Source organism: Mixophyes fleayi, chromosome 5 (assembly GCF_038048845.1).
Source record: "Mixophyes fleayi isolate aMixFle1 chromosome 5, aMixFle1.hap1, whole genome shotgun sequence".
Taxonomy (NCBI): Eukaryota; Metazoa; Chordata; class Amphibia; order Anura; family Limnodynastidae; genus Mixophyes; species Mixophyes fleayi.
Window position 1 is genome coordinate 27,641,830 of NC_134406.1, and position 27,318 is coordinate 27,669,147.

At 41.0% G+C, this 27,318-nt stretch overlaps 1 protein-coding gene across 1 annotated transcript in view; it reads right to left on the reverse strand.

The window, feature by feature from the left end:
• Window positions 1–27,318, reverse strand: part of RSU1 (Ras suppressor protein 1) — a 102,385-nt gene that overhangs the window by 68,512 nt on the left and 6,555 nt on the right. The window contains exons 4-7 of the mRNA XM_075211909.1: window positions 11,997–12,117; window positions 9,977–10,095; window positions 7,418–7,500; window positions 7,039–7,153 (exon numbers count right to left, since the gene is read on the reverse strand). Of these exons, the coding sequence (XP_075068010.1) occupies window positions 7,039–7,153; window positions 7,418–7,500; window positions 9,977–10,095; window positions 11,997–12,117 (438 nt within the window). The remainder of the gene's footprint in view (window positions 1–7,038; window positions 7,154–7,417; window positions 7,501–9,976; window positions 10,096–11,996; window positions 12,118–27,318) is intronic.

The following is a 27,318-nucleotide window of genomic DNA, read 5'->3' on the forward strand; positions in this document are numbered from 1 at the left end:
TCCCGACCATGGCCTTATCTGTGTGGTGTTTGTATGTTTTCCCCGTGTTTGCGTGGGTTTCCTCTGGGTGCTCTAGTTTCCTCCCACACTCCAAAAAACATACTAGTAGGTTAATTGGTTGCTATCAAATTGACCCTAGTCTCTCTCTCTGTCTGTCTGTGTATGTTAGGGAATTTAAACTGTAAGCTCCAATGGGGCAGGGACTGATGTGAATAAGTTCTCTGTACAGCGCTGCGGAATTAGTGGCGCTATATATAAATAAATGGTGAGGATGATGATGACACTCCCTATCCGTTTACTTTGAAATGGGCAGGGCTTACAGTGAGTGGGTGGGGCTATGCCAGGATAGGATGTAAATTGTATGTATTGGGGGTGGGGTTGTGTCCTAATTTAGCTTAAATAAACATTGGGAGTTATGAATAAACTGTAACAATTCTTAGTTTAATAAATGTTCCCCAATGTGTTTTACATTGTGCTCTCTCTCAATTCAGCAGGTAACTCCCACTTGTGTCCCATGACCCATTCTGAACATTTTCCATAAGGAAACAGTCAGTTGATTTATAAAACTAGTTTGAAAAGGAATTATTAGAAAGAACAGAAAGGGGAGGGTCTTGGTGGTAAAGGGGGCGGGGACAGTCTGCAGTGCAGGATTTCCAAAAGGTTAGAACCAATTGCAGGAAATACTAGCACTTATCCTATGCCAAAACACACACAGATAGCAGAATGGCCTCTCATAGACAAGATATTAGGGTGTACCAATAAATATGGGAACCAAATGCCTAATGGAGCGGACCTCAGGGTGAATCTTAGAAAGGGATTATGAATTCCAAAACCGCCAATTTCTGATTTTGTAACATTACTTGCTATATACCTGTGATGGGCAACCTGGTACACATCGGGGCCACATGGGGCAGTCCTCTAACCTTCATAAGGGCCACACATTGCCCTTACTCTCAGTACCAAGTTAAAACAGTACAGTTTATCAAAGAAAGACACCTATCTGTAATAACATATCCGGCATTGTCAAACAAGTGTATATAACAAACAGCTGGGGGCCACATGTGATAGATCGTAGGGCCGCCTGTTACCCATCACTGGTATTAAGAGACTACTAAATTACATTGAAAACTGATCTCAGATGCACTTGCTGAGCACGTCTCCGTCACTCATCCTACGTGTTCAAAAATACCCACCCCCCGTTCTCCTCCACTCCCCATACTGAGCACAAATACAATGTTATGATGGGATGCGTAATCCTTAATCCTGTAATCTGTGGAGAATGTAACTTCTCACATAGTCCACTGATGCACAGATCCAACACGCTGTCTATATATCTGTAGAAAAGGATAAAATAAAATTACCCCTGGCTCTTCCCACACTGCCCCAGCCATCCTGTAACTAATACCACTTTCACACAGCCACCCTGGTATTATCCCGGGTACACAGGATATTGTCGGGTGACAGTGCAGTTACCGGGCAGACCGTGTTCACACTGAACATGGGTCTGCCTGGGTCTCCATGGCAACATCACAAGAAAAGCTTTGATTGGCTCCTCTTGTGATTTTTCTTTTTTTTTTTCTTGAACTTTACATAGGTTTCGACGAGACCCGGGTTAAAAAAAACAAAACCTCGGGTCTCACCATTCACACTGGCGGCTACCAGGGTCAGACCTGGCAATAACTCTGCAAAAGACCCGGGTCTCATTCCCAGGTTTGCCGACCCGGGAATTAGCCCTGGACCCGTTCACACTGAAGCCCCGGCAAAGGCCCAGGTTTTGGACACTAACAAATGTTTCTAATAATAATAATAATATTTCACTTTTTTTTTTTTTTTTAAACTCAACCTTAAACTTTATACTAATACATTTGCAGTGTGAATTGGGTATTACTAAACTGTAGTGCAGTGCTCCTCACAGTGACTACAGAAAGACGCTCTTGGTGATCATGTCCCTCTGTGTGAAATCATTTACTCTTTTCCATTTCTGAGCTTCAGAACTTTCTTAACAGGAACACATGACCCCACACCTAGCAGTAGTAACAGTACATAACAGGAACACGTGATCCCATACCTAGCAGTAGTAACAGTACATAACAGGAACACATGATCCCATACCTAGCAGTAGTAACAGTACATAACAGGAACACATGATCCCATACCTAGCAGTAGTAACAGTACATAACAGGAACACATAATCCCATACCTAGCAGTAGTAACAGTACATAACAGGAACACATGATCCCATACCTAGCAGTAGTAACAGTACATAACAGGAACACATGACCCCATACCTAGCAGTAGTAACAGTACATAACAGGAACACATAATCCCATACCTAGCAGTAGTAACAGTACATAACAGGAACACATGACCCCATACCTAGCAGTAGTAACAGTACATAACAGGAACACATAATCCCATACCTAGCAGTAGTAACAGTACATGACAGGAACACATGATCCCATACCTAGCAGTAGTAACAGTGCATGACAGGAACACATAATCCCATACCTAGCAGTAGTAACAGTACATAACAGGAACACATGATCCCATACCTAGCAGTAGTAACAGTACATAACAGGAACACGTGACCACATACCTAGCAGTAGTAACAGTACATAACAGGAACACGTGACCACACACCTAGCAGTAGTAACAGTACATAACAGGAACACATGATCCCATACCTAGCAGTAGTAACAGTACATAACAGGAACACATGACCCCATACCTAGCAGTAGTAACAGTACATAACAGGAACACATAATCCCATACCTAGCAGTAGTAACAGTACATAACAGGAACACATGATCCCATACCTAGCAGTAGTAACAGTACATAACAGGAACACATGATCCCATACCTAGCAGTAGTAACAGTACATAACAGGAACACATGACCCCATACCTAGCAGTAGTAACAGTACATAACAGGAACACATAATCCCATACCTAGCAGTAGTAACAGTACATAACAGGAACACATGATCCCATACCTAGCAGTAGTAACAGTACATAACAGGAACACATGATCCCATACCTAGCAGTAGTAACAGTACATAACAGGAACACATGATCCCATACCTAGCAGTAGTAACAGTACATAACAGGAACACGTGATCCCACACCTAGCAGTAGTAACAGTACATAACAGGAACACATGATCCCATACCTAGCAGTAGTAACAGTACATAACAGGAACACATGATCCCATACCTAGCAGTAGTAACAGTACATAACAGGAACACGTGATCCCATACCGAGCAGTAGTAACAGTACATAACAGGAACACATGACCCCATACCTAGCAGTAGTAACAGTACATAACAGGAACACATGATCCCATATCTAGCAGTAGTAACAGTACATAACAGGAACACATGACCCCATACCTAGCAGTAGTAACAGTACATAACAGGAACACATGACCCCATACCTAGCAGTAGTAACAGTACATAACAGGAACACATGACCCCATACCTAGCAGTAGTAACAGTACATAACAGGAACACGTGATCCCATACCTAGCAGTAGTAACAGTACATAACAGGAACACGTGACCCCATACCTAGCAGTAGTAACAGTACATACCAGGAACACATGACCCCATACCTAGCAGTAGTAACAGTACATAACAGGAACACATAATCCCATACCTAGCAGTAGTAACAGTACATAACAGGAACACATGATCCCATACCTAGCAGTAGTAACAGTACATAACAGGAACACATGATCCCATACCTAGCAGTAGTAACAGTACATAACAGGAACACATGACCCCACACCTAGCAGTAGTAACAGTACATAACAGGAACACATGATCCCATACCTAGCAGTAGTAACAGTACATAACAGGAACACATGACCCCACACCTAGCAGTAGTAACAGTACATAACAGGAACACATGACCACATACCTAGCAGCAGTAACAGTACATAACAGGAACACATGACCCCATACCTAGCAGTAGTAACAGTACATAACAGGAACACATGACCCCATACCTAGCAGTAGTAACAGTACATAACAGGAACACATGACCCCATACCTAGCAGTACTAACAGTACATAACAGGAACACATGATCCCATACCTAGCAGTAGTAACAGTACATAACAGGAACACATGACCCCATACCTAGCAGTAGTAACAGTACATAACAGGAACACATGACCCCATACCTAGCAGTAGTAACAGTACATAACAGGAACACATGACCCCATACCTAGCAGTAGTAACAGTACATAACAGGAACACGTGACCCCATACCTAGCAGTAGTAACAGTACATAACAGGAACACGTGATCCCATACCTAGCAGTAGTAACAGTACATAACAGGAACACGTGATCCCATACCTAGCAGTAGTAACAGTACATACCAGGAACACATGATCCCATACCTAGCAGTAGTAACTTTACATACCAGGAACACATGATCCCATACCTAGCAGTAGTAACATTACATAACAGGAACACATGACCCCATACCTAGCAGTAGTAACAGTACATAACAGGAACACATGATCCCATACCTAGCAGTAGTAACAGTACATAACAGGAACACATAATCCCATACCTAGCAGTAGTAACAGTACATAACAGGAACACATAATCCCATACCTAGCAGTAGTAACAGTACATAACAGGAACACATGACCAAACACCTAGCAGTAGTAACAGTACATAACAGGAACACATGACCAAACACCTAGCAGTAGTAACAGTACATAACAGGAACACATGACCCCATACCTAGCAGTAGTAACAGTACATGACAGGAACACATGATCCCATACCTAGCAGTAGTAACAGTACATAACAGGAACACATGATCCCATACCTAGCAGTAGTAACAGTACATAACAGGAACACATGACTCCATACCTAGCAGTAGTAACAGTACATGACAGGAACACATGACTCCATACCTAGCAGTAGTAACAGTACATGACAGGAACACATGATCCCATACCTAGCAGTAGTAACAGTACATAACAGGAACACGTGACCGCATACCTAGCAGTAGTAACAGTACATAACAGGAACACATGACCCCATACCTAGCAGTAGTAACAGTGCATAACAGGAACACATGACCCCATACCTAGCAGTAGTAACAGTACATAACAGGAACACATGACCCCATACCTAGCAGTAGTAACAGTACATAACAGGAACACGTGACCCCATACCTAGCAGTAGTAACAGTACATAACAGGAACACGTGACCCCATACCTAGCAGTAGTAACAGTACATAACAGGAACACATGACTCCATATCTAGCAGTAGTAACAGTGCATAACAGGAACACGTGACCCCATACCTAGCAGTAGTAACAGTACATAACAGGAACACATGATCCCACACCTAGCAGTAGTAACAGTACATAACAGGAACACATGACTCCATACCTAGCAGTAGTAACAGTACATAACAGGAACACATGACTCCATACCTAGCAGTAGTAACAGTACATAACAGGAACACATGACCCCATACCTAGCAGTAGTAACAGTACATAACAGGAACACATGATCCCATACCTAGCAGTAGTAACAGTACATAACAGGAACACATGATCCCATACCTAGCAGTAGTAACAGTACATAACAGGAACACATGACCCCATACCTAGCAGTAGTAACAGTACATAACAGGAACACATGACCCCATACCTAGCAGTAGTAACAGTACATGACAGGAACACATGATCCCATACCTAGCAGTAGTAACAGTACATAACAGGAACACATAATCCCATACCTAGCAGTAGTAACAGTACATAACAGGAACACATGACCAAACACCTAGCAGTAGTAACAGTACATAACAGGAACACATGACCCCATACCTAGCAGTAGTAACAGTACATGACAGGAACACATGATCCCATACCTAGCAGTATTAACAGTACATAACAGGAACACATGATCCCATACCTAGCAGTAGTAACAGTACATAACAGGAACACATGATCCCATACCTAGCAGTAGTAACAGTACATAACAGGAACACATGACCCCATACCTAGCAGTAGTAACAGTACATGACAGGAACACATGATCCCATACCTAGCAGTAGTAACAGTGCATGACAGGAACACATGATCCCATACCTAGCAGTAGTAACAGTACATAACAGGAACACATGATCCCATACCTAGCAGTAGTAACAGTACATGACAGGAACACATGATCCCATACCTAGCAGTAGTAACAGTACATAACAGGAACACATGATCCCATACCTAGCAGTAGTAACAGTACATAACAGGAACACATAATCCCATACCTAGCAGTAGTAACAGTACATAACAGGAACACATGACCCCATACCTAGCAGTAGTAACAGTACATAACAGGAACACATAATCCCATACCTAGCAGTAGTAACAGTACATAACAGGAACACATGATCCCATACCTAGCAGTAGTAACAGTACATAACAGGAACACATGATCCCATACCTAGCAGTAGTAACAGTACATAACAGGAACACATGACCTCATACCTAGCAGTAGTAACAGTACATAACAGGAACACATAATCCCATACCTAGCAGTAGTAACAGTACATGACAGGAACACATGATCCCATACCTAGCAGTAGTAACAGTGCATGACAGGAACACATGATCCCATACCTAGCAGTAGTAACAGTACATAACAGGAACACATGATCCCATACCTAGCAGTAGTAACAGTACATGACAGGAACACATGATCCCATACCTAGCAGTAGTAACAGTACATAACAGGAACACATGATCCCATACCTAGCAGTAGTAACAGTACATAACAGGAACACATAATCCCATACCTAGCAGTAGTAACAGTACATAACAGGAACACATGACCCCATACCTAGCAGTAGTAACAGTACATAACAGGAACACATAATCCCATACCTAGCAGTAGTAACAGTACATAACAGGAACACATGATCCCATACCTAGCAGTAGTAACAGTACATAACAGGAACACATGATCCCATACCTAGCAGTAGTAACAGTACATTTAGATTTTCCTGACACCTACCAAGCTCAGGGGGCAGTACGGTCAGCCTGTTTCCTTGTATGTGAAGCTCCTTAAGCTGAGTCAGTTCGCCTATCTCTTTCGGTAAGGAGATCAGGTCATTATCCCGAAGACTGATCTGTGTGACAGAAGCAAAACACAAATACAATTTAAAAAAAAAATAATGAAGGTTAAAGGTGGCCCATGTAACAATATTATTAATTCTGCACATCTTCCCCGATTTACTGCCATGGGTGTGCTGATAGGCAGGACAACCGTACAGGGTGCAATAGTTTATAGCGGATAAATAAACCACACGCCTTCTCAAATTGACTCCAGTTTACTCTTACAAAAGGGCTGTGAAAGCAAATTGATTTTCCAGGAATTTAGATAAATTACTTACTATCTGCAACTTTGTGAGCTTCCCAATATCGGACGGCAGGACTTCAAAATCGTTGTCACTTAGATAGAGAGCGCGCAGGGTGGCTGCAAATTAAACAGCAATATATAAACAGAGTAGCATAGAGTCAGAACGCACAGACCTGATCAATAACAGCAGTCAGCTCTGATTAATAACCCCGGCTCGGTGAGAAGCCTCTGACATAGCCGGGGCTCACAGTAATAACAAGCAGGTCAAACGCAGATTTAGAGGCTTATTGTACGCCTGGCGTGTACAGGAAGACATCTATATCTGGAGGACGAACACAATTAACAGTTTGTGCCGTAGTGAATTGTGGCAGCTTTTGTGACACACTCGGGGTGCTGCGTGATTTTATAGACTGCTCCAAGTGGTATTACACGCATATGCATTTTATAGCAAAATGGTAACAACAGTAACTCTCACGGGTGTGTTAAAGAAGCTCACGTGTTAAAAGGAGACGTCCACTCAATTTTCATTAGTACACCCAATTCATAAGACAATTTAAAATATTGCTTCGTTTTTATTTTTGTACTACCTTCTGGTTTAAAAAAACCCCAAAAAAAACACACTTACAAAGGGTTTTTACTACTATTGCTACTATTAATAATTGACTTTTTTTTAAACGCAATCTCAAACTTTATATTAGTACATTTGTCTGGGCCTCTCATTGTTTCATGGGTTCTGTACTTATGAGCAGGGGAAAGGTCTTCAACACACTAAGGGGTATATTTATTAAACCTTCTAAAAAAAACAAACGTGGAGGCATTTCCCATAGCAACCAATCATCATCATCTATTTATTTATATAGCGCCACTAATTCCGCAGCGCTGTACAGAGAACTCACATCAGTCCCTGCCCCATTGGAGCTTACAGTCTAAATCCCCTAACATACACACATACAGACCAAGAGAGACTAAGGGTAATTTAATAGTAGCCAATTAACCTAGTAGTTTTTTTTAGAGGGTGAGAGGAAACCGGAGCACCCAGAGGAAACCCACGCAAACACGGGGAGAACATACAAACTTCACACAGATAAGGCCATGGTCAGGAATTGAACTCATGACCCCAGTGCTGTGAGGCAGAAGTGCTAACCCCTAAGCCACCGTGCTGCTATCTAGCATTTATTAGAATGTACTAGATATATGAGAGATAGAATCTGACTTGTTGCTATTGACAACATCTTCACTTTTGCTTTTTTAAGTTTTGATAACAGTACCTCCTAGGCTTATTGACAACTGTACAAACAAGCAAACCAGGAGTGCAAATGCTCTTTTGTGATGCCACATGTCCACTTTTGCACACATTAACCTGCTTTTACTGGGAAGCACATGGATTTGCGGACCAAGGGGTGCAAAAGTTTACACCAATCAAAGAGGGGAGGTAGGTGGATGGGGGCATTGCTTAGGGTAGATAGGACACATGCGTGCATTAAGAGGGAAAATGAGATTTAAATTAAAGGGATTGGGAGAGATCATTTATAGGGATGTTCCCGGCTTTGTGGGAGGACACAGACTTTTTCCTTCCTGCAAAAAGACTTTTGTGCCAACAACCGATCTTGTACCTATACATACAGCGGATGCTTTCCAAACTAAGCAAACAGCAAATGTGACGTATGTAATAAAGACAGTGCCATTGTTCCCTAATGACTTCAGCCAAAAATGAGGCTAAACCATCCATTATTATAGAAGAAAAATTAAAAATAGTTGAATGAAGGGGGTGGTAAAGTGGAAGTAGGTTGGATGTCCATGTGGTGTTTTCACCAATACCACCATGCACATTTTCTGTAGATCCCACAAAACAGAATGCAGATTGGTTCTCACAGGAGTGTTTCCAAAGACTGGGAAACAAGCATGAGCCTTGGTGTACATGTAGTTAAACGTCTGTACATAAAGAATCATTGAAGGTTTGCACGTTTAGCAGTCAGTATATGAATCATACTGGTGTGAAACGACAAATGGCTGCCGATTGGATGGTTGTGCTTGTCCAATCAGGAGCCAGCATTCATTTCAAAGCCGTGTGCTGGACCCATCCCTCTTTTGGGACACACATCTTTATCGCAGCTATCTGGCAGAAGTCTGGATTGACAAACTACTAGGACCTTGCTGAATAGAGCAAAAAGTAGGGATACCAGGGAACCTCCAAAAAAAAGTAGTTTAGTAGCAGTAGTGGAAACCCCCTGTAAACACATCAGCCTCTCTGCAGTCATAATGGTCCTTGCTTTTGCAAAATAAAAATAGTATTTCTGGGTATATAACAAATCTCATAGACAAGGAGGCAAGTGAAAGCCTGGGCAACAAGTTTTTCAAATTGAATTGATGCATATGTATTAAAATTTCCAACTGGATTGTTTATGGAGAAAAAGAACACACACACACATACATACATACATACATATATTCCCACCAGTACAGTGCACAGCATTTTATGAGCAGATAACATTATAACAAATGTAAACAAAAATGTGTGGAGTCTCCTTTTAAGGTCTGGGGGCCCTGATTCAATAAGGAAAGTAAAGCTCTATCATCCAGGATCTGTTCTTACTTAGATAGAAGAAGTTCCCAGGTAGGGAATTCTCACTCAGGTTGTTGTAGGTCAAATCAAGGACTTCCAACGCTGGCAAGGAACCAAAGCCTCTGGGCAGCGTATTTAACCTGTTCATGCTAGAAAACAAAGGAACAAAGAGTGAAAGGTTTTATTTTATTTGGTTTGTTTTACTTCATTGTCCACTTGTAGCTGCAGCGCGGAGTCTTATTAGAAAACAATGGGGACAGAACAGCTGAAATACTCCACCTGCATATCATGTTGGCATAAAGTAATGTCTTACAAGTATGTCCCGCTCCCACTCTGGGGTGGATTTATCAAACCTTTTAAAAAAAAAGAAAAAGTAGAGCCAATGCCTATAGCAACCAATCAGATTCTAGCTGTCATTTTCTAGAGTGTACAAAATAAATGATAGGTAGAATCTGATTGGCTGCTATAGGCAACATCTCCACTTTTCCTGTTTCAAAACTTTGATAAATCTACCCCTCGTTTGTTTCTTATGGATAATCTCAGAACATCCTGTTGACATCAGCTAGATAACGTTAGATTACCTTGGCCTTTTTGGATAACACTTAACAAAATACATTTCAAATAATCAATAACTGTTTGCGGCAATCCACAGAAGTCTAACACAGCAAAAAACCTTAACGGCCCTTTTTAAGTTAATGTATGTGCCGGACAGGGATCAACCAGGAAGACTTGATAGCAGAGGGGCATTCAGTCTAAAGACAGCGGCAATTAGATGAAACTTGTGACTAACCAAATACATGGTGTCCTTTTCTACCCAGAATGCAATTGTTCTTTGACAATCACGGTCAAGCAACTATAGCCTTAAATGCGCTATTAACAGATGGTGATCCAACCACTTTAACACTTCTACCACACAAGCATAGATAATGCCAGTATTATGTAGTTCCTGATTAATCTGTAAAAGCAATCTAGTTTCCCTCTGTAATATAGTCTGTAGGCCTGTATATGCACAAGACATAAGCGAAGTGAGCCAGCCTGACCTGCAGGTATCTCCTTGTTAGCCCGTTATTATACGAAGATAGTTCTAGAACGCTGTGTAGTAGAATGTTCTTCATTTAGGGTATTTATCCAAGTCATTAAATCCCCCGGTTTGAGCAGCATGCTTTGTGTATCCTAATTGAATGGTGTCTAAAACCATTAGTCTAAGACGGCTGACAAATAAAGTGGTCCCAGGAGTCTGTTTCTTAAAGTCCTCCGTTTAAACGGATATGCAAACTACAGCTCCAAAAGCAATCTCATTCCTGCCTATTGCAAACACTGTCAGGACCAAGCGTCTAGAGAGAACTGCATAGTGACACAACAGATATAGATCACTAACAATCAGGTTATCAAAAGAAATTCAATTCAATAAGTAGAACAATACACACTGTATTTAACAACTATATACATCTATATATATCTATATATATATATAAACAAAAACAGACATAGGTCCCCTGCACTCACCATGTACAGACTGGGGTGCAAGAGGGGGTTGCCCACATTGTATAGACAATAATATATATATATATATATATATATATATATATATATATATATATATATATATATATATATACACACATACATATACATACATATTCTATATGTTTAATAGAGAGAATAAAAAAGTGACTTCAAGCTCAAGATAACATGACTTTTGACCTGTGGACTGCATGGTTGTGAAAAATGAATGACTAATAGATGGACTTCTAGCATTAATATTACTCGCTTAGTATTAAACACATGATACGGAGATAAGATCCCACCTACAGGAAAATGTATTTGCTCTGTTTGAGGTTCATCAGTGTAGGGTAGGGGTTTCCTGCTCAGCATGTGAAATGCTAGAGAGACACAAGCACTAAAACAAGTATAGCAAGTAAAGCACAGCAAGCGCATTGCAAATTCTAAGGATTTTGACAACAAATAAAAGTAGTTGATAAAACGTCTGAATGTAGAGCATCCCTGTAAAACGACAGAAATAATATGCAATAAGTCCATAAAGTCATACCCAAGATTAAGATGCTTGAGCTTCTGAAGGCTGCTAATCTGAGTAGGAAGCTCCTCAATCTGGTTGTTGAAAAAGTTTAGCACCTCCAAGTTTTTCAAATCGGCAATGTTGGCTGGAACAACTACAAAATGTAAAAACACAAAAAGAGATAAAAATAGTGAAACACATCATTGCCTAGAAAAAACCCCAAAAAGACAGGGACTTCATCTATACAGCCGTATGACTGCGCTAAATTCATTTACACCAAATAGGCAATAGTCACCATTTGTTGACCACTGGCTGTGTTAAAGAACTTGGTGAATTATTGTGTCCCCGAGGATTCAGGAAACAGAGTTTGAGTAACGCAAGCAAGCGCACAAAAAAGTATCTGCAACCTGAGAGTTAGTATCCACCAATATAGGTATATGCCCTCACTTGCCTTGTAACTGCTCATTGTCAGTCTAATGAAGTAAAGGTTACTATAGGAAAACTTACCAACACAGAGAGTTGTGATAAATGGAACATTTTCTAATTGGTCAAAAGTCTTAAGTGGAGTACCTCAAGGTTCTGTGCTGGGACCACTCCTTTTTAATATATGTATTAATGACCTTTGTGATGGTTTAGAGAGTAAAGTTTCTATTTTTGCAGATGACAGTAAACTCTGTAAGGTAATAAAATCAGAGCAAGATGTAGCTTCTCTACAGAGGGACTTAAATAAACTGGAGGATTGGGCGGCCAAATGGAATATGAGGTTTAACACAGATAAATGTAAGGTTATGCATTCAGGGATCAAAAACAAGAACGGAATCTATAATCTAAATGGAATTTAGGAGAATCTATAATGGAAAAGGATTTTGGAGTGCTCGTAGACAGTAGACTTAGCAATAGTGCTCAATGTCAAGCAGCAGCTGCAAGGGCAAACAAAGTATTGGCATGCATAAAAAGGGGCATAGATGCAAGGGAAGACAGTGTAATTTTGCCACTGCATAAATCGTTGGCAAGACCTCATCTTGAATATGCAGTACAGTTCTGGGCACCACTCTATAAAAAAGAAGAAGGGCGACAAAATTGATAAAGGGTATGGAGTCATTAAGTTATGAGGAAAGGTTAGCCAGTTTAGGCATGTTTACTTTAGAAAAGAGGCGTCTAAGGGGAGATATGATTACTATGTACAAATACATTAGGGGTCAATATAGAGAGCTTTTATGGGAACTTTTTACCCCAAGGACCATACACAGGACACGTGGTCATCCCCTAAGGTTAGAGGAGAGGAAATTTCACAACCAGCAAAGGAAGGGGTTCTTTACAGTAAGGGCAGTCAAGATATGGAATTCATTGTCAGGGAAGGTTGTGATGGCAGATTCAATAGATATGTTTAAGTAAGAGTTAGACAAATTTTTAGCGGAAAGGTGTATCCAGGGATACGACCGTTAATTTAAAATGAAGGATAGTAGTGTATATAGGGTAAAAATAGGACTGCAATATTGAGTCTGGGGGAATTTTCACAATTGAAACAGATTGGCGGTTGCTTACTCTGGATCAATTTCAAATATAAGTGCAGGATCGCAGGAGATCCAAAATAGGTTGAACTTGATGGACTGGTGTCTTTTTTTCAACCTCATCAACTATGTTACTATGTTAAAACACTTCTGATAAAAGGCATGGTAAAGACAAGCCTATATGACCGATTTTGTCATGATGGGACGAATGGTTTTCACTGAGCTATGATACAGCTTAGACTGTGTCGTGCGATGACATCGTCCAATCACTCCCTGTTGCACTTAATAACCTGAGCTTCAGGTAGAGAAAAAAAAAAAAAAAAAGCTGTGCATCTGTCTTGTTCGCACCATGTATGAAAAGCAGCATTTTCATCATTGAGGTTACTCGTTTATTTTTTATTTTAAATGCTTCACTCTGAGCAAAGAATGATCCCTGTTATGTAATTCTCTTTGCTCTGAGATGTATTTCATCTTGGCAGCTCCTGATCTAAAACATACAGTATGCAGTTTTAAAATGTTTACAATGTTGCATTTAGTATCACTTTAAACTCCCTATTAATTACTCTCGAGTCGTCATTACTCTACAAACTGTTTAACATGAAGATAAAGGCATGAACGCTCTGCAAGCAGGCCAAAATCTCGTCTTCAGCCAAAACAGGCTTTTTGGCCTCATCCCAATGATTTTACCGCTGTGATCAATGCACACAAAAGGTTACATCAGATTAGTAACAGATCGATGTTTCGCTATTATCCAGAAATATGAGGATGTTTCCTGACAGCACGGTGTGAATACCACTCTGCAGATAAAAGGTTAATTTAGCTGGAAGGATTTAACATGATCCAGATTGTGCAGAGGACATAGGTTGAATTGTCATTGTAAAAAGATATGATAAAGAGATCCACTTTAATTAATTTAGTGTCTGTGCACAGAGTATAGAACACGGGTTTGTTCTGGTGTGCTGGGAAAATGGGGAAACCATAGGAAACAAATTCATGCATTTGTATCACTTTTCCATGGATATGCGCTCACACGTAAGAAATAATTTATGCTCCGTTCTAAAATTTAAAATCCAGGATTACAATTTTAGACGCAATGGCAGTAACAAGTCTATACTTAACCAATCACCTTATTTTTAATGTGCTTTGCTCTTTTTATTTTAAGCAAATGAAAGACACATTAACAGCGGATAGGCGTGAACCAGCCGTAAATGTGACTGCTGGCTATAAAAGTGTCAGACGATGTTGCAGCTTCACTTATTAAGATGTTATGGTGATAGAACTGCACACTATATAGCAGATGCACATTGAAAAAAGTATTAAAGGATAACTTTCAAGGTCTTTTAAAAAAAAAAAAAATTTTTTAGGGGTTAGGTAGCGGATGTGACACCCTCTGAAGCAGACATACACAGGTAAAATATATATCGAAAATATGAGCGAGAGAGAAAGGAAGACAGGTATCTATACATAAATGACATCTTCAGCAACTGACCTCATAGAAAATAAAACAAACCTATATAACATTATATATAGTGATGACAATCGGTATCCCGATGCTTGAGATACAGACACCAAGTATACCTACAAAAAAAAAACATGAACAATTCAATAACGTGATAAATAAAATGTACACTTACCTTTAGAGTGACGGCGGAGATTACCAAATGTACTGATATGCGACTGCTGGTAAACCCGAAGATGCTGGATGCCGGCACTTGATTTTGACGTCACCAAAGACGGCGACATCTATTTAAAGAGGTATGTTAAGGTTAGGGGCTAGGGTGCGCCGAACGTCGGGAACTTACGTCACGTCAAAATAAAAACCAAGCACTGGCATCCAGCATCTTCTGAATTACCAGCTGTCCCATACAAGTACTTTAGGTAATCTTCGCTGTCACTGTAAAGGTAAGTGTACATTTCAATTATATTGTGATTGAACTGTTCGTGTTTTTTGTGCAAGTATACTGGGTATCAGTATCCCAAGCATCGGGATACCGTACCCAACCCTATTACCAAGCATCGTGATACCGTACCCAACCCTATTACCAAGCATCGTGATACCGTACCCAACCCTATTACCAAGCATCGTGATACCGTACCCAACCCTATTACCAAGCATCGTGATACCGTACCCAACCCTATTACCAAGCATCGGGATACCGTACCCAACCCTATTACCAAGCATCGGGATACCATACCCAACACTATAGCATTGGTAATAGGTATCCCAAGCATCGGGATACCGTACCCAACCCTATTACCAAGCATCGGGATACCGTACCCAACCCTATAGCATTGGTAATAGGTATCCCAAGCATCGGGATACCGTACCCAACACTATAGCATTGATAATTGGTATCCCAAGCATCGAGATACCGAACCCAACCCTATAGCATTGGTAATTGGTATCCCAAGCATCGAGATACCGAACCCAACCCTATAGCATTGGTAATAGGTATCCCAAGCATCGGGATACCGTACCCAACACTATAGCATTGGTAATAGGTATCCCAAGCATCGAGATACCGAACCCAACCCTATAGCATTGGTAATAGGTATCCCAAGCATCGAGATACCGAACCCAACCCTATAGCATTGGTAATAGGTATCCCAAGCATCGGGATACCGTACCCAACCCTATAGCATTGGTAATCGGTATCCCAAGCATCGGGATACCATACCCAACCCTAAGCATTGGTAATCGGTATCCCAAGCATCGGGATACCATACCCAACCCTAAGCATTGGTAATCCGTATCCCAAGCATCGGGATACCATACCCAACCCTAAGCATTGGTAATCGGTATCCCAAGCATCGGGATACCATACCCAACCCTAAGCATTGGTAATCCGTATCCCAAGCATCGGGATACCATACCCAACCCTAAGCATTGGCAATCGGTATCCCAAGCATCGGGATACCATACCCAACTCTATAGCATTGGTAATAGGTACCCAAGCATCAGGATACCATACCCAACCCTAAGCATTGGCAATCGGTATCCCAAGCATCGGGATACCATACCCAACTCTATAGCATTGGTAATAGGTATCTCAAGCATCGGGATACCGTACCCAAACCTAAGCATTGATAATCAGTATCCCAAGCATCGGGATACCGTACTCAACCCATATATAGCACAGGCAATAAGATCAGACATCTATAGAACATACATGGATGGGCAAACTGCCTACTTGTTCGCTGAACTTAATATCTCAGAGAATAGAAACCTACTTTAGTCAGCTGAAAAGCACTTGTAAAACATACACGGTTTTCAAAATAAGCATTTCAACCTTTATCACTAAATAATTCTGGTTTAATTTCAGGCCTTTGTACCACTCATGACCTCTAAATGCTCATTCACCAGTACACAAGCTCTCAATCAGAGGAGGCATGAAATTAAATGTACGTAGACCAAGAGTGCTTCCTTACAGTGTGCGAGCTGCCCGTGATTCTCTGCAGATGCAATTAAATTTGGATCTAAGGTATTACCCTTTTGACAGGATGAGAGATTATTTCAGTCTCCTTTCTAAATCAATCCTGTAATTTAAAACAGTGAATTATGATATGTGTTCTTGTCTCTTCAGAATTGATACCTCTCACTTCATTTGTGTAAATCACCTGTTACCATCTGTTCGGCATTTAAATTGTCAGTCCGGCCCGTGGAGCGCAGATACACTTACACCAGCTCCAGTGTGCAAATATTCACCTGTAGAAGGTGTTTTGTTAAAAATAAATCTCATTTTTAAGTGTACATCCTGCTAAACTGGCATTTTAAATTGTAAATGTCCCCTACATTCCCTGGACGCAGCCATTTTGTGGACTTAACCAAATTAATTCAGTAGCCCATAATTCATCACAGTACCAGCATCTCAAATAAAGCAACGTTCTCTTCACTGTCCTTCCTTCCTCACGTCTCCCCCCAAATCAATGTCCTCAACGCTGCTGCCAACCCACCTTCCTCACTCACTGCTCTACCCCTCTTTACCAGTCGTTACACTGGCTCCCCGTCTGCGTCAGAAACCAATTCAAACTCCTTACCCTCACCTACAAAGCCCTGAACCCCTCCTCTCCCCCCACATACCCAAACTGGTTTCCACACACACAGCTCACTCCGCTCTGCCAATGACCACCGTCTCACTTCCTCACCCCCACTCCAATCTACAGGATTTCTCCCCCGCTGCTCCCAACCTCTGAAGCGCACTATTATCCCCAATTAGACCGTCCACCAGTCTCCAAGCCTTCGTGCCCTTAAATCTCATCTTTTCACTCAAGCCTTAAGCCCTCCTCCTAACTCTCCGGCCTCCGTATCCCCCACTCAGAACACTTGTGGCACCTTCTAAAAAATAATAAATAATAATAATAATACTACAGACATTGCTTTTGCTAGAATTGAAATAAGACGAAGCAGGAAGGTGAAACTAGTGCGAGGATCAACAAAGTCTCTCTTGTTGCATCACGGTAGCAAGAGTAGGTAACTATTATTAATAGAATCACTCATCTGCGCTTGTAATAGCCTTATCATAGTTAAATGAATGATGTTGGTGTATAATAACATTAGGTGTCTAATAAGGACAGCTCAAAACCTAAGAACAAAATAATGGGATATCAAGGATATATAGATTTGAAAAACAGACTCTCTAAAATGACTAACTGAATAACGATGAATAGCACAAATAGTTATGGTATGGAAGATGCAGTCCCAACAGATGAAATATGGATAATACTGGTGAGAATACTGGTGATAAAGGTGAGCCAGAGTCCAAAATCAAGGGGCAGTTTAATAGAGGGCAAAGGATTACCATATAGCTGGCTTGATCTGAAAGATTAGTGGCGATAATTGTCCCATAAGAAGATATGGTCTGGAAAGATATCCTGGGGAGTATCAGGAGAATCTTGATTAGGTGTTCATGTGCTTCACAGGGTCGCACTGTGGGTATCCAAAAAAACGTATATGGATGGACCGAGAAGTAAATCCTTGGAACGCGGTGCCGCTGGTCGTGCCGGTGTAAGGTGGGCTGCTCGCGTGCCTCCCACTGTAGAGCGCACGCACGTCACTTCCTATCTACAAGGTGCGGTAGAGATCACATTAGATTGTCTGACCAACGCGTTTCATCACACAGGGAGACTTCGTCAAGGTTAAGTGGGTCTGGCGGTGCATTCAATAAATACCTATCTCTTGTACCTTATTGGACAACTCATATAAGATGGTTTTGGCCATTTGTAAAAATCGTCCAGAATCATACACCATTGCCTGTGTAATACGTTTCATTCACCATAAATCCACAGGTATTAAATAAAACATATAAATATCATATCCAGATTCCATACATTGAAAGATAATTGTAGCACGTTGCAATATATAAAAAAAAATAGCCAAACTTTTTGGTTACTATTATAGCAGATTTATGCCGTGATTTTTCTGAAGCCAATGGGACACGGTTTGCCATTTTGTGCCTCTTTTCACCATTGCAACTATGAGTCCACCTTTTTATGGGCTTGGAGACATTGCCAAACAACCTTCAAATTTGCGATTGTTTTCTCAGGCAGCTGACGTAATGTTCTCCATCTTCATAGACTCCCTTGTTAAATACGGTTTCAGATGCTAAAACAGGGATATGTTTTCTGTTAGTCAATAAAAAGTAGCTGCATCACCGAAGCCTAATCAACATGGAAGCAGCGTGGTGTTACCGTCCTCGCTACTACCGCGGCAACACCTCCATTCATATGGGGATGGAAGAGTGAACCGGTCTATCCTGCGAAATTACCAACATCACCTTGATGTTCCGATGCGCCTATTGCCGGATATTACAGTAAGAAAGTTCTGCTCGTTTTTCTGCGCACTCCTATGGGCCGCGAGGAAAAATAAGCGGTAGCTTCTGTAAAAACTCTCTTCCGGAGAGACAGACCGCGTCACCTCGTGCCCATCTGATATGTAGCTAAGAAGATATTAATGAAGAAAATAAAATAAAGACAAAGATAAACAGGAGTAAAGTGAGCCCGGGTGCCTCCACACTTCGGGGCATGTTCAGGATAATGACAGTTTAATCTTATATCTGAATCGATAACATACAAATATGTTACATTGACGGTGTGTTACAGCAATAGAGCTTCATCTATATTCACCTTTTTTACATGTCTGCGTGAAGTTAGCCATGTCCTGTGCATATAATAGTTCAGGAGTATGGGCTGCACGGTGGCTCAGTGGTTATCACTTCTGCCTTACAGCACTGGGTTCACAAGTTCAATTCCCAACCAATTCTATCTGTGTGGAGTTTGTATGTTCTCCCCGTGTTTGAGTGGGGGTGCTCCGGTTTCCTTCCACACGCCAAAAACATACTGGTAGGTTAATTGGCTGCTAACAAATTGACCCCAGTCTGTATGTGTCTGTGTGTATGTTAGGGAATTTAGACTGTAAGCTCCAATGGGACAGGGATTGATGTGAGCGAGTTCTCTGTACAACGCTGCAGAACTAGTGGCGCTATATAAATAAATGGTGATGATGATGAATGTTGTATGAGTGCAGAGTGAATGGGGACTACACTGGGTGTATGGAGAACAGGCAGAACTTTGAGACCCTTTCTTCCTACTCTCCAACCGCATTTTCTTATAAACACAGGGGGTCAGCCACATACACATTGTCTATAAGGACTTTACAGTTCTCAGATACTAAAAAGAGAAGATTCAAAAAACACCCGATTCCATATACTAGACAAAGCCTTTAAATAGCCAGGTTCCGAGAGAGATTACATTAAGCATTAAGAGAAATTCAATATAGCAGAGAGGAAAAAAAAACGAAGCGAAAGGAGACTGGAATTTTCCTAGTATGAAGCAGAGGTTTCCTAGCAAGTAGAAATCAACTTGACAGAAGCTGCAGATATTCAGCAATTAAAAGTAAAATGTTGAAACTCAGTCGGGTGATACATGTCACCAACGTATAAATATAGACTAATCCAGGGGTTTTTTTTTTTCATAAAAGTTCAGATGCAATTTCTATTTTCTGACCTTACATATTAACAAATTTGCCAGAAGCGTTGTCAGTATCTTACTAAGAACACGCAATACCAGGATCATGTATGTTGTGACAGAACCACAAAAACCAAGTCAGCATTTACCCAGAAGCCTTTTCAAACTGAATTAAAAATAACACTGTAACAAGTCAACAGTAATCAGCACGGAGAAATGTTTACTAAGTGTCTGAATATTCACACTTCTGATTCATACTGAAATAAAATTAGTTTAGTTTAAAAAGGAAAAAAAAAAAAATGTAGGTAAAAGGAAAACATTGTAACAAGGTATCAGAGTGAAACTAGCATTTGGGAAATGCCCATGAAATAGGAGCAGGATACACAGTCAGTCACAGTTAATGCAGACAAAGATGGAACCACTGTAAAAGATTAGTAAAAAGTACTGAGTGACACATATAGATAGAGCCACCATTCAGCTTCACATCACTATTATTCAGGCCAGTTTTAGGTTCCTTACCCACTTAGGGTCAAGCGGCGTGGGGTCTCCCTACTACAGCGAGATCAGCTCATGGCTGGTGTGCAGCATAGGCAAACCGAGGGGGGGGGGGGGGTTCCTAGTGCCTGGAAACCCCCCTCCAAGCCTGGGGCACTGTGTAATTGAGGTGGTTGGACCCTGCCCCCGTTTCACACAGCTCTGCTTGAAAGGGAGAGCTGCGTGCACCTAACAGGCATCATTGCCCATGTATATTATGGGGATAGGGAGAGTTGGAGAGCAGCCAAGCACTGCCTAAAATTATAGCCATGCCCCCATGCATGCTGGTCACACCCATTGGCGGCATGGTGTGCAAACCCCCCTCTACAAATCCTGCGTTTGCTCCTGTGCAGGGGCTACAAAAAAAAAACAATAAACAAACAAAAAACACAAAGTCCTCCCAAAGGCTACAAGTCCTGAACTGAAAAGCATTGGGGCTCTTCCCGACCCCCCCTTCCAGGGTTACGTGGGTATGTACACAGAGATCATACTGGTCCACTCTCCCGGAATGTCTGGGAGTCTCCCGAATTGCAGGCAGTTCTCCCGGATTCCCAGGAGAGCAAGACATTCTCCCACACCCTGCTCACGTCACTAAGATGTGGGTTTCCGTAGAGCGATTCGTAACAAATTGTGTGATTTTGGCCCCACCCCCTACACACTTTAACTTCACCATCCCCTCCTGCATCCTCGGGGAAGAAAGAGAAGCTGGTAAGTATGAGAGACAAATGGACTTTGAATACGCTGAGATAATGCAAGCAGGGTCCCAGAAAAATAAACCGTACTGTAAAGCAAATGCACGCAGTATGTCACAAACGCGTATGGACACATAGAACTGAATATCAGGAGCAGGGTGTAATTATCTAGTGGGTAAGGGGCACAACACATCAGCACCAGTATGTGCCAATGCCTAGAACACACGTTACTGAAGGAAGCTATGTATATAGTAAACATTGTGGAATAACATATATTAAACCATCTGATATATGTTAGAATGGACCTCAAAAGGAACATTAGTAGAACGATCCCCCCCCCCCCCCACTAATAAAATATATCTGGATATTTTAGCTGCTCTGCAAGAACAACAATAAATACAGACTTACCTGTAACTAGTTCTCAACTCTGTTTTGAGGTGAAACTACACAAGCAATTTTCAGTCGCTTAATAGCGGCAATTAACAGTTTAGCAGTGATGGACGATTTTGTAGCAGCTTGTTCTCTATGGGGTGATCTACACTGGCGATACGTCCTACGTAAAGCGAATATCACTTTATCGCGTAATGACAGCGTTTAATCTCATCACGTGAGCTTCAAGTGATTAATCATGTTCCCTGACTATAATGGGACGAGTCATTAAACGCTGAATTGTGCAATATTTTTCTTCAGAGAGATTAATCTCAGACGACTTACGCTTCACAGTAGCACACGGTTACGTAAGCACGCTCAGGACATTTAAACGCATAGACTAAAAATCATACGTGCGGTTTAATCCTAAAACAAATATTTCTGAACCACATAACATACACCTGCGACCAATTCACTAGATGTAGCAGCAATATACCATTATTTATAGACCCAGTGAATAAAATAACAGCATAAACTACTATCACCATAGCTTCTGACAAAATAAATATCAGCCAAAGATAAAGATTTCAGGATCACAAGGTTTTAATAATACGGATTCCATCGCTTCATTCCCCAACATATGTTGTTTCACTGACTGTAAGAAAACGTTTCGCTCTGCAATATTACTGCAAATAAATTGGATAGTGGTTTGTGTGCAATCAGCAAAGCACTTTCTCTAATTTGGTAATTTAGATTAACTCTTGTCTTCAGCAGAGGATGTTTCACAATTAGTTACAAGTCTACTATTTCCCTTTCACTATCAGAACTTTAACACAACAGTGTCCCCTAGTGTAAGCAATAGAAACACAACACAAACACTAGTACATTTCTGGAATTGTACTCAGATGAGAAAATTTAATTCACGCACATTATTTAGGATAAAGTTCAAAACATTGGACCAAAACGGAAACCAAAATGTCACATTTTGCAGTAATATACTTATTGTCATTAGTTTAGAACTTGAATGAATTTTTAATTTATGAAGCTTATTTATCCAACGACAAAAGTTAAACTAACGTTAGGTATACTTTGTTTTGGATACGTATTCATTAGAGATGCTCACTGACCCCCGTGAACTGGTTTTGGATCTGGATTAGCTTCGTGTTTTGGTTTTGGCAAAACCGCCCTCGTTTGTTTTGGTTTTGTATTTTTTAGAAAAATTCCTAAAATATGGTAAAAATCACATAATTTTGCTCTTTTTTTGTTCCTACATTATTACTAACCACAATAACACTAATTTCAAGTCATTTGCAGTCAATGTTGACCATCTCACAGGTCACGATATTATTTTCATACACTTTCGGACAAATACTGCAGCGTCCTGGCTGGATGCTAAGCGACAGAGCAATGACACAAACACACGGCAGTTCCTACCACATCTAGGACACATTGGCACACAGCAGTGGCAGAAAAGAAAAATGGGGAACCGCCCTCCCTCCCACTGTTATCATGGATCTTAAAAAGGAATCCAAAACATTTGCAATCTCTATTTCACACATTTTTTAAAACAGTAACAATCTCAACTACAGATCAAAAATAATAAACATTGTAAGGAGGATTCATCCCCTTTCTCATCACTGTTTCAAAGCAATAACGGTCTGAACTGGAAATAAAATTGCTATTTAAGCTTTAATTATTTTAATTTTACTTATCCTGCAGAAATCTATTTTTTAAAAAGTGTGCCAGCTGGAAAAGGTGAACAAATGGCACACCAGCCGCCCAGAAAGAGGGGCCCCGAATGGCACACCAGTGACCTAGGGTGACTTCGGGGGTTGGCATAACCGCTACAAACTCGTGTTACTGTGTATTGTGACTTATGTTAGAAACACAACTATTGTTGCATGACAATAGCCAAGGCATGCACAGATATACTGTAAGTTACATTCCACACCCACCACCCTCCCCTGTAATTCAGTTCCCACCACCTGTACCCTTTCCCTGTAATTCATTTAGGGAAATATAGGTGAAAAATATGTGCCGTGACCTACCCATACACCCTGTATAAAGGGAATCCACAGTGGAGAAGAATTTGGGCAATGGCAAGCAGGGGGAGGACACCAGTAGGTACTGGTCAAATGTGCAATACAACAAAACCTTACACTGTGCCCATCAATAACCCCTATAGACACCCACAAGCAGTTTACATAACCTTTCCAAATACAGAACAACATTTATTTTAGAAATCACTTTCCAGACTCATTCAACGGAATCTTCCCTAATTGGAGTACAACAATATATCTAAAATTAAACAAATTACCCGTGCCACGTTAAAATGGGGAGACCATGCTATATTTATGGTAGAGAAAGCTAAACGTTAACAATGGTAAATTAATTGGTCAAGCACTATGCAGGTTCCAGCACAAGATGAATGAAGGAAATATAGTTAATATTTAACAATCCCATGATTATATATATGCTGTCTGACGGCTGAACGGTAATGGACGAAATATTGCAAGACATAGCAATCAGTGGACATTACTGTAAAGTCTGGTGAGTGACAATATATTTTCCTAATTGCCACCTCCCCGGACATACTGAATTAGTGACTGAGCGCGGACAAAGTATTTTTATTCTCCGGGTGCCGGTGTCTATAAGTCAGGTTATAGATCTGCAAGAATTCACCTGTATTGTGAAAATACACAACATGAACACTGCACAGTCTCCTTTTTTTTGGTGTGAATATTTACACATCAAGTGGACGTATTTATGCCAAATCTAGACAACAGCGACAAACATGCATTAGTTTAAATGCCACAGTCGTAGGGAAAGATGCTAATTTGACCTTAGGAAGACAGTCCACCGGCCTCTGCCAGCCACTTTCAAGTCATTTAAAGCGTCATCCGCAGAGACAGTTAATTAATGCACTTTATTGGATTAGGTCAAAAATGTCTGAATCTCTGTTAATGTGAACCTGGAGATCTAGGAACATGTGCAGTGGCAGGTTATTTAATTTCTCCAGACGGGTGTAGAAAACCTGGTCGAGAAGGAAAGAATAAGAAAACAGGGTCTTTGTACATGCGACAATATATTGCAGATAATAAATGTCATTAACAAGGTTTCATCCTATTCATGTTTCATCATCATCATCACCACCATTTATTTATATAGCGCCACTGAATCCGCAGCGCTGTACAGAGAACTCACATCAGTCCCTGCCCCATTGGAGCTTACAGTCTAAATTCCCTAACATACACACACACACAGACTGTCAGAGATAGAGAGACTAGGGTCAATTTGATAGCAGCCAATTAACCTACTAATATGTTTTTGGTGTGTGGGAGGAAACCGGAGCACCCGGAGGAAACCCACACAAACACGGGGAGAACATACAAACTCCACACAGATAAGGCCATGGTTGGGAATTGAACTCATGACCCCAGCTCTGTGAGACAGAAGTGCTAACCACTGAGCCACCGTGCTGCCCATCTTTGCTAAACTGAAAAGCCTAGTGCCACCTGGAATTTCCTCCTTTAGAAGATAAGACAAGACAGAAGAGGCTGCTTCAAAATCAAATGGAGAGGAACGAAGGCAGAAGTGCTAAGCACTTAGCCACCATGCTGCCCACACGTTTAATGGTATTAATAGATTAATACTATTAATGCAAGTTATACAGAACGTGAAGTCGCTTGTTACCTTGGTGTTATAAGTACAGATAAATAGGGGGCGCCTGACAGGTACCCCTTCCCAATTTATTAACCTCTCCCTCTTCCTTTTGTCCCCAGTTAAACAATGACCTTGAGCCGACATCAATGATTGGCTCGTACACGCCAACCTGCACCTCATATTGAATACATTGCTTTTTGACACTGAACAAATGTATTTAATGGGTTGCCCACCTTTAGGTGCCTTAAGGCTCAGAGACAGGCGCTCATTTTTATATATTTTAAATGCATCTCTGCAAAGTATCAGCTAGTACACGTGTAGAGAATGGTTGTTGTTGTTTTTTTTGGAAATGAGCAGATCTTATTCACTGCCGTTTTTATCTTTCCACTGAAGTGAATGGAAACGCTTTACTAATACTGGTCAATAAGCTAGCATCAAGTGTCTGACAAGCGTTTACCGTGAAAACAAACAGTGAAACTCATCTGATTCAAAGTACAATGAGGGCGTAACAATGCAGACTAAACACAAGGAGTTATAATCACATACGTCCGAACACATCGTAACACAGATGGTAGAACGTGCTCGGCTCAGACGCACACCGACTTTCGTACGTACAGACCTTTAAATGATTGGCTTGTACACGCCCTCCTGTAACTTTTACTAAATGCTTTGTCTGTCCGACTCTCTTCCGAGCTGAGCTGTTCGTCAGGCAATGAAAATAAACAGACGGTATAAACATTTGAATGACAGCAGATGAGGAGGCCAGAAAGATATGCAACACATTTAGTTAAAATTGCAGGAGGACGTGCACAAAACAGGATAAAGTAAACTGAAGGTAGATAAATTTGAAAACGTAAAAGTCCAAAACTGCCAGCCAGGGGCTTTGCAGAGATGTATGACCTGTGAATAAAGAGAGGAATGACTTGCTCAGAAGGGTGGGGGGGTTCAGTAGCTAGGTCATACAAATGTCATCAGATCTTTGTCATCAGCACATCTTCGTTTTGCCTTTTTATCCTCATTACGCACATTGTAGATTCTTTACATATCTTGTATCCATAAAGTAGTTAGTTCAGCACTGACCAATGTGATGAAACAAGACTAGAATGGCCTAGTGGTTAGCACTTCTGCCTCACAGCACTGGGGTCATGAGTTTGATTCCCGACCATTGCCTTATCTGTGTGGAGTTTGTATGTTCTCCCTGTGTTTGCGTAGGTTTCCTCCGGGTGCTCTGGTTTCCTCCCACACTCCAAAAACATATTGGTAGGTTAATTGGCTGCTATTAAAATTGACCCCAGTCTCTCTCTGTTTGTGTCTCTGTATGTGTGTCTATAGTATGGAAATTAAACTGTAAGCTCCAATGGGGCAGGGACTGATGTGAGTGAGTTCTCTGTACAGCGCTGCAGAATTAGTGGTGCTATATAAATAAATGATGATGATGATACACATGCCACCTTTTTATTATGTTCAGGCCACCACGTTCCCTATCAGTCCTCTGCAGCAAGTTGCCAAGTTAGGAGAGATCTGATTGACAGATTTGTAGTCTTGCACTGTGCAGATTTGTGGATAAATACCTGGGGCTGGGCCAGTGATGTCACTATAACACCTATAAATGCATTCTCAGCT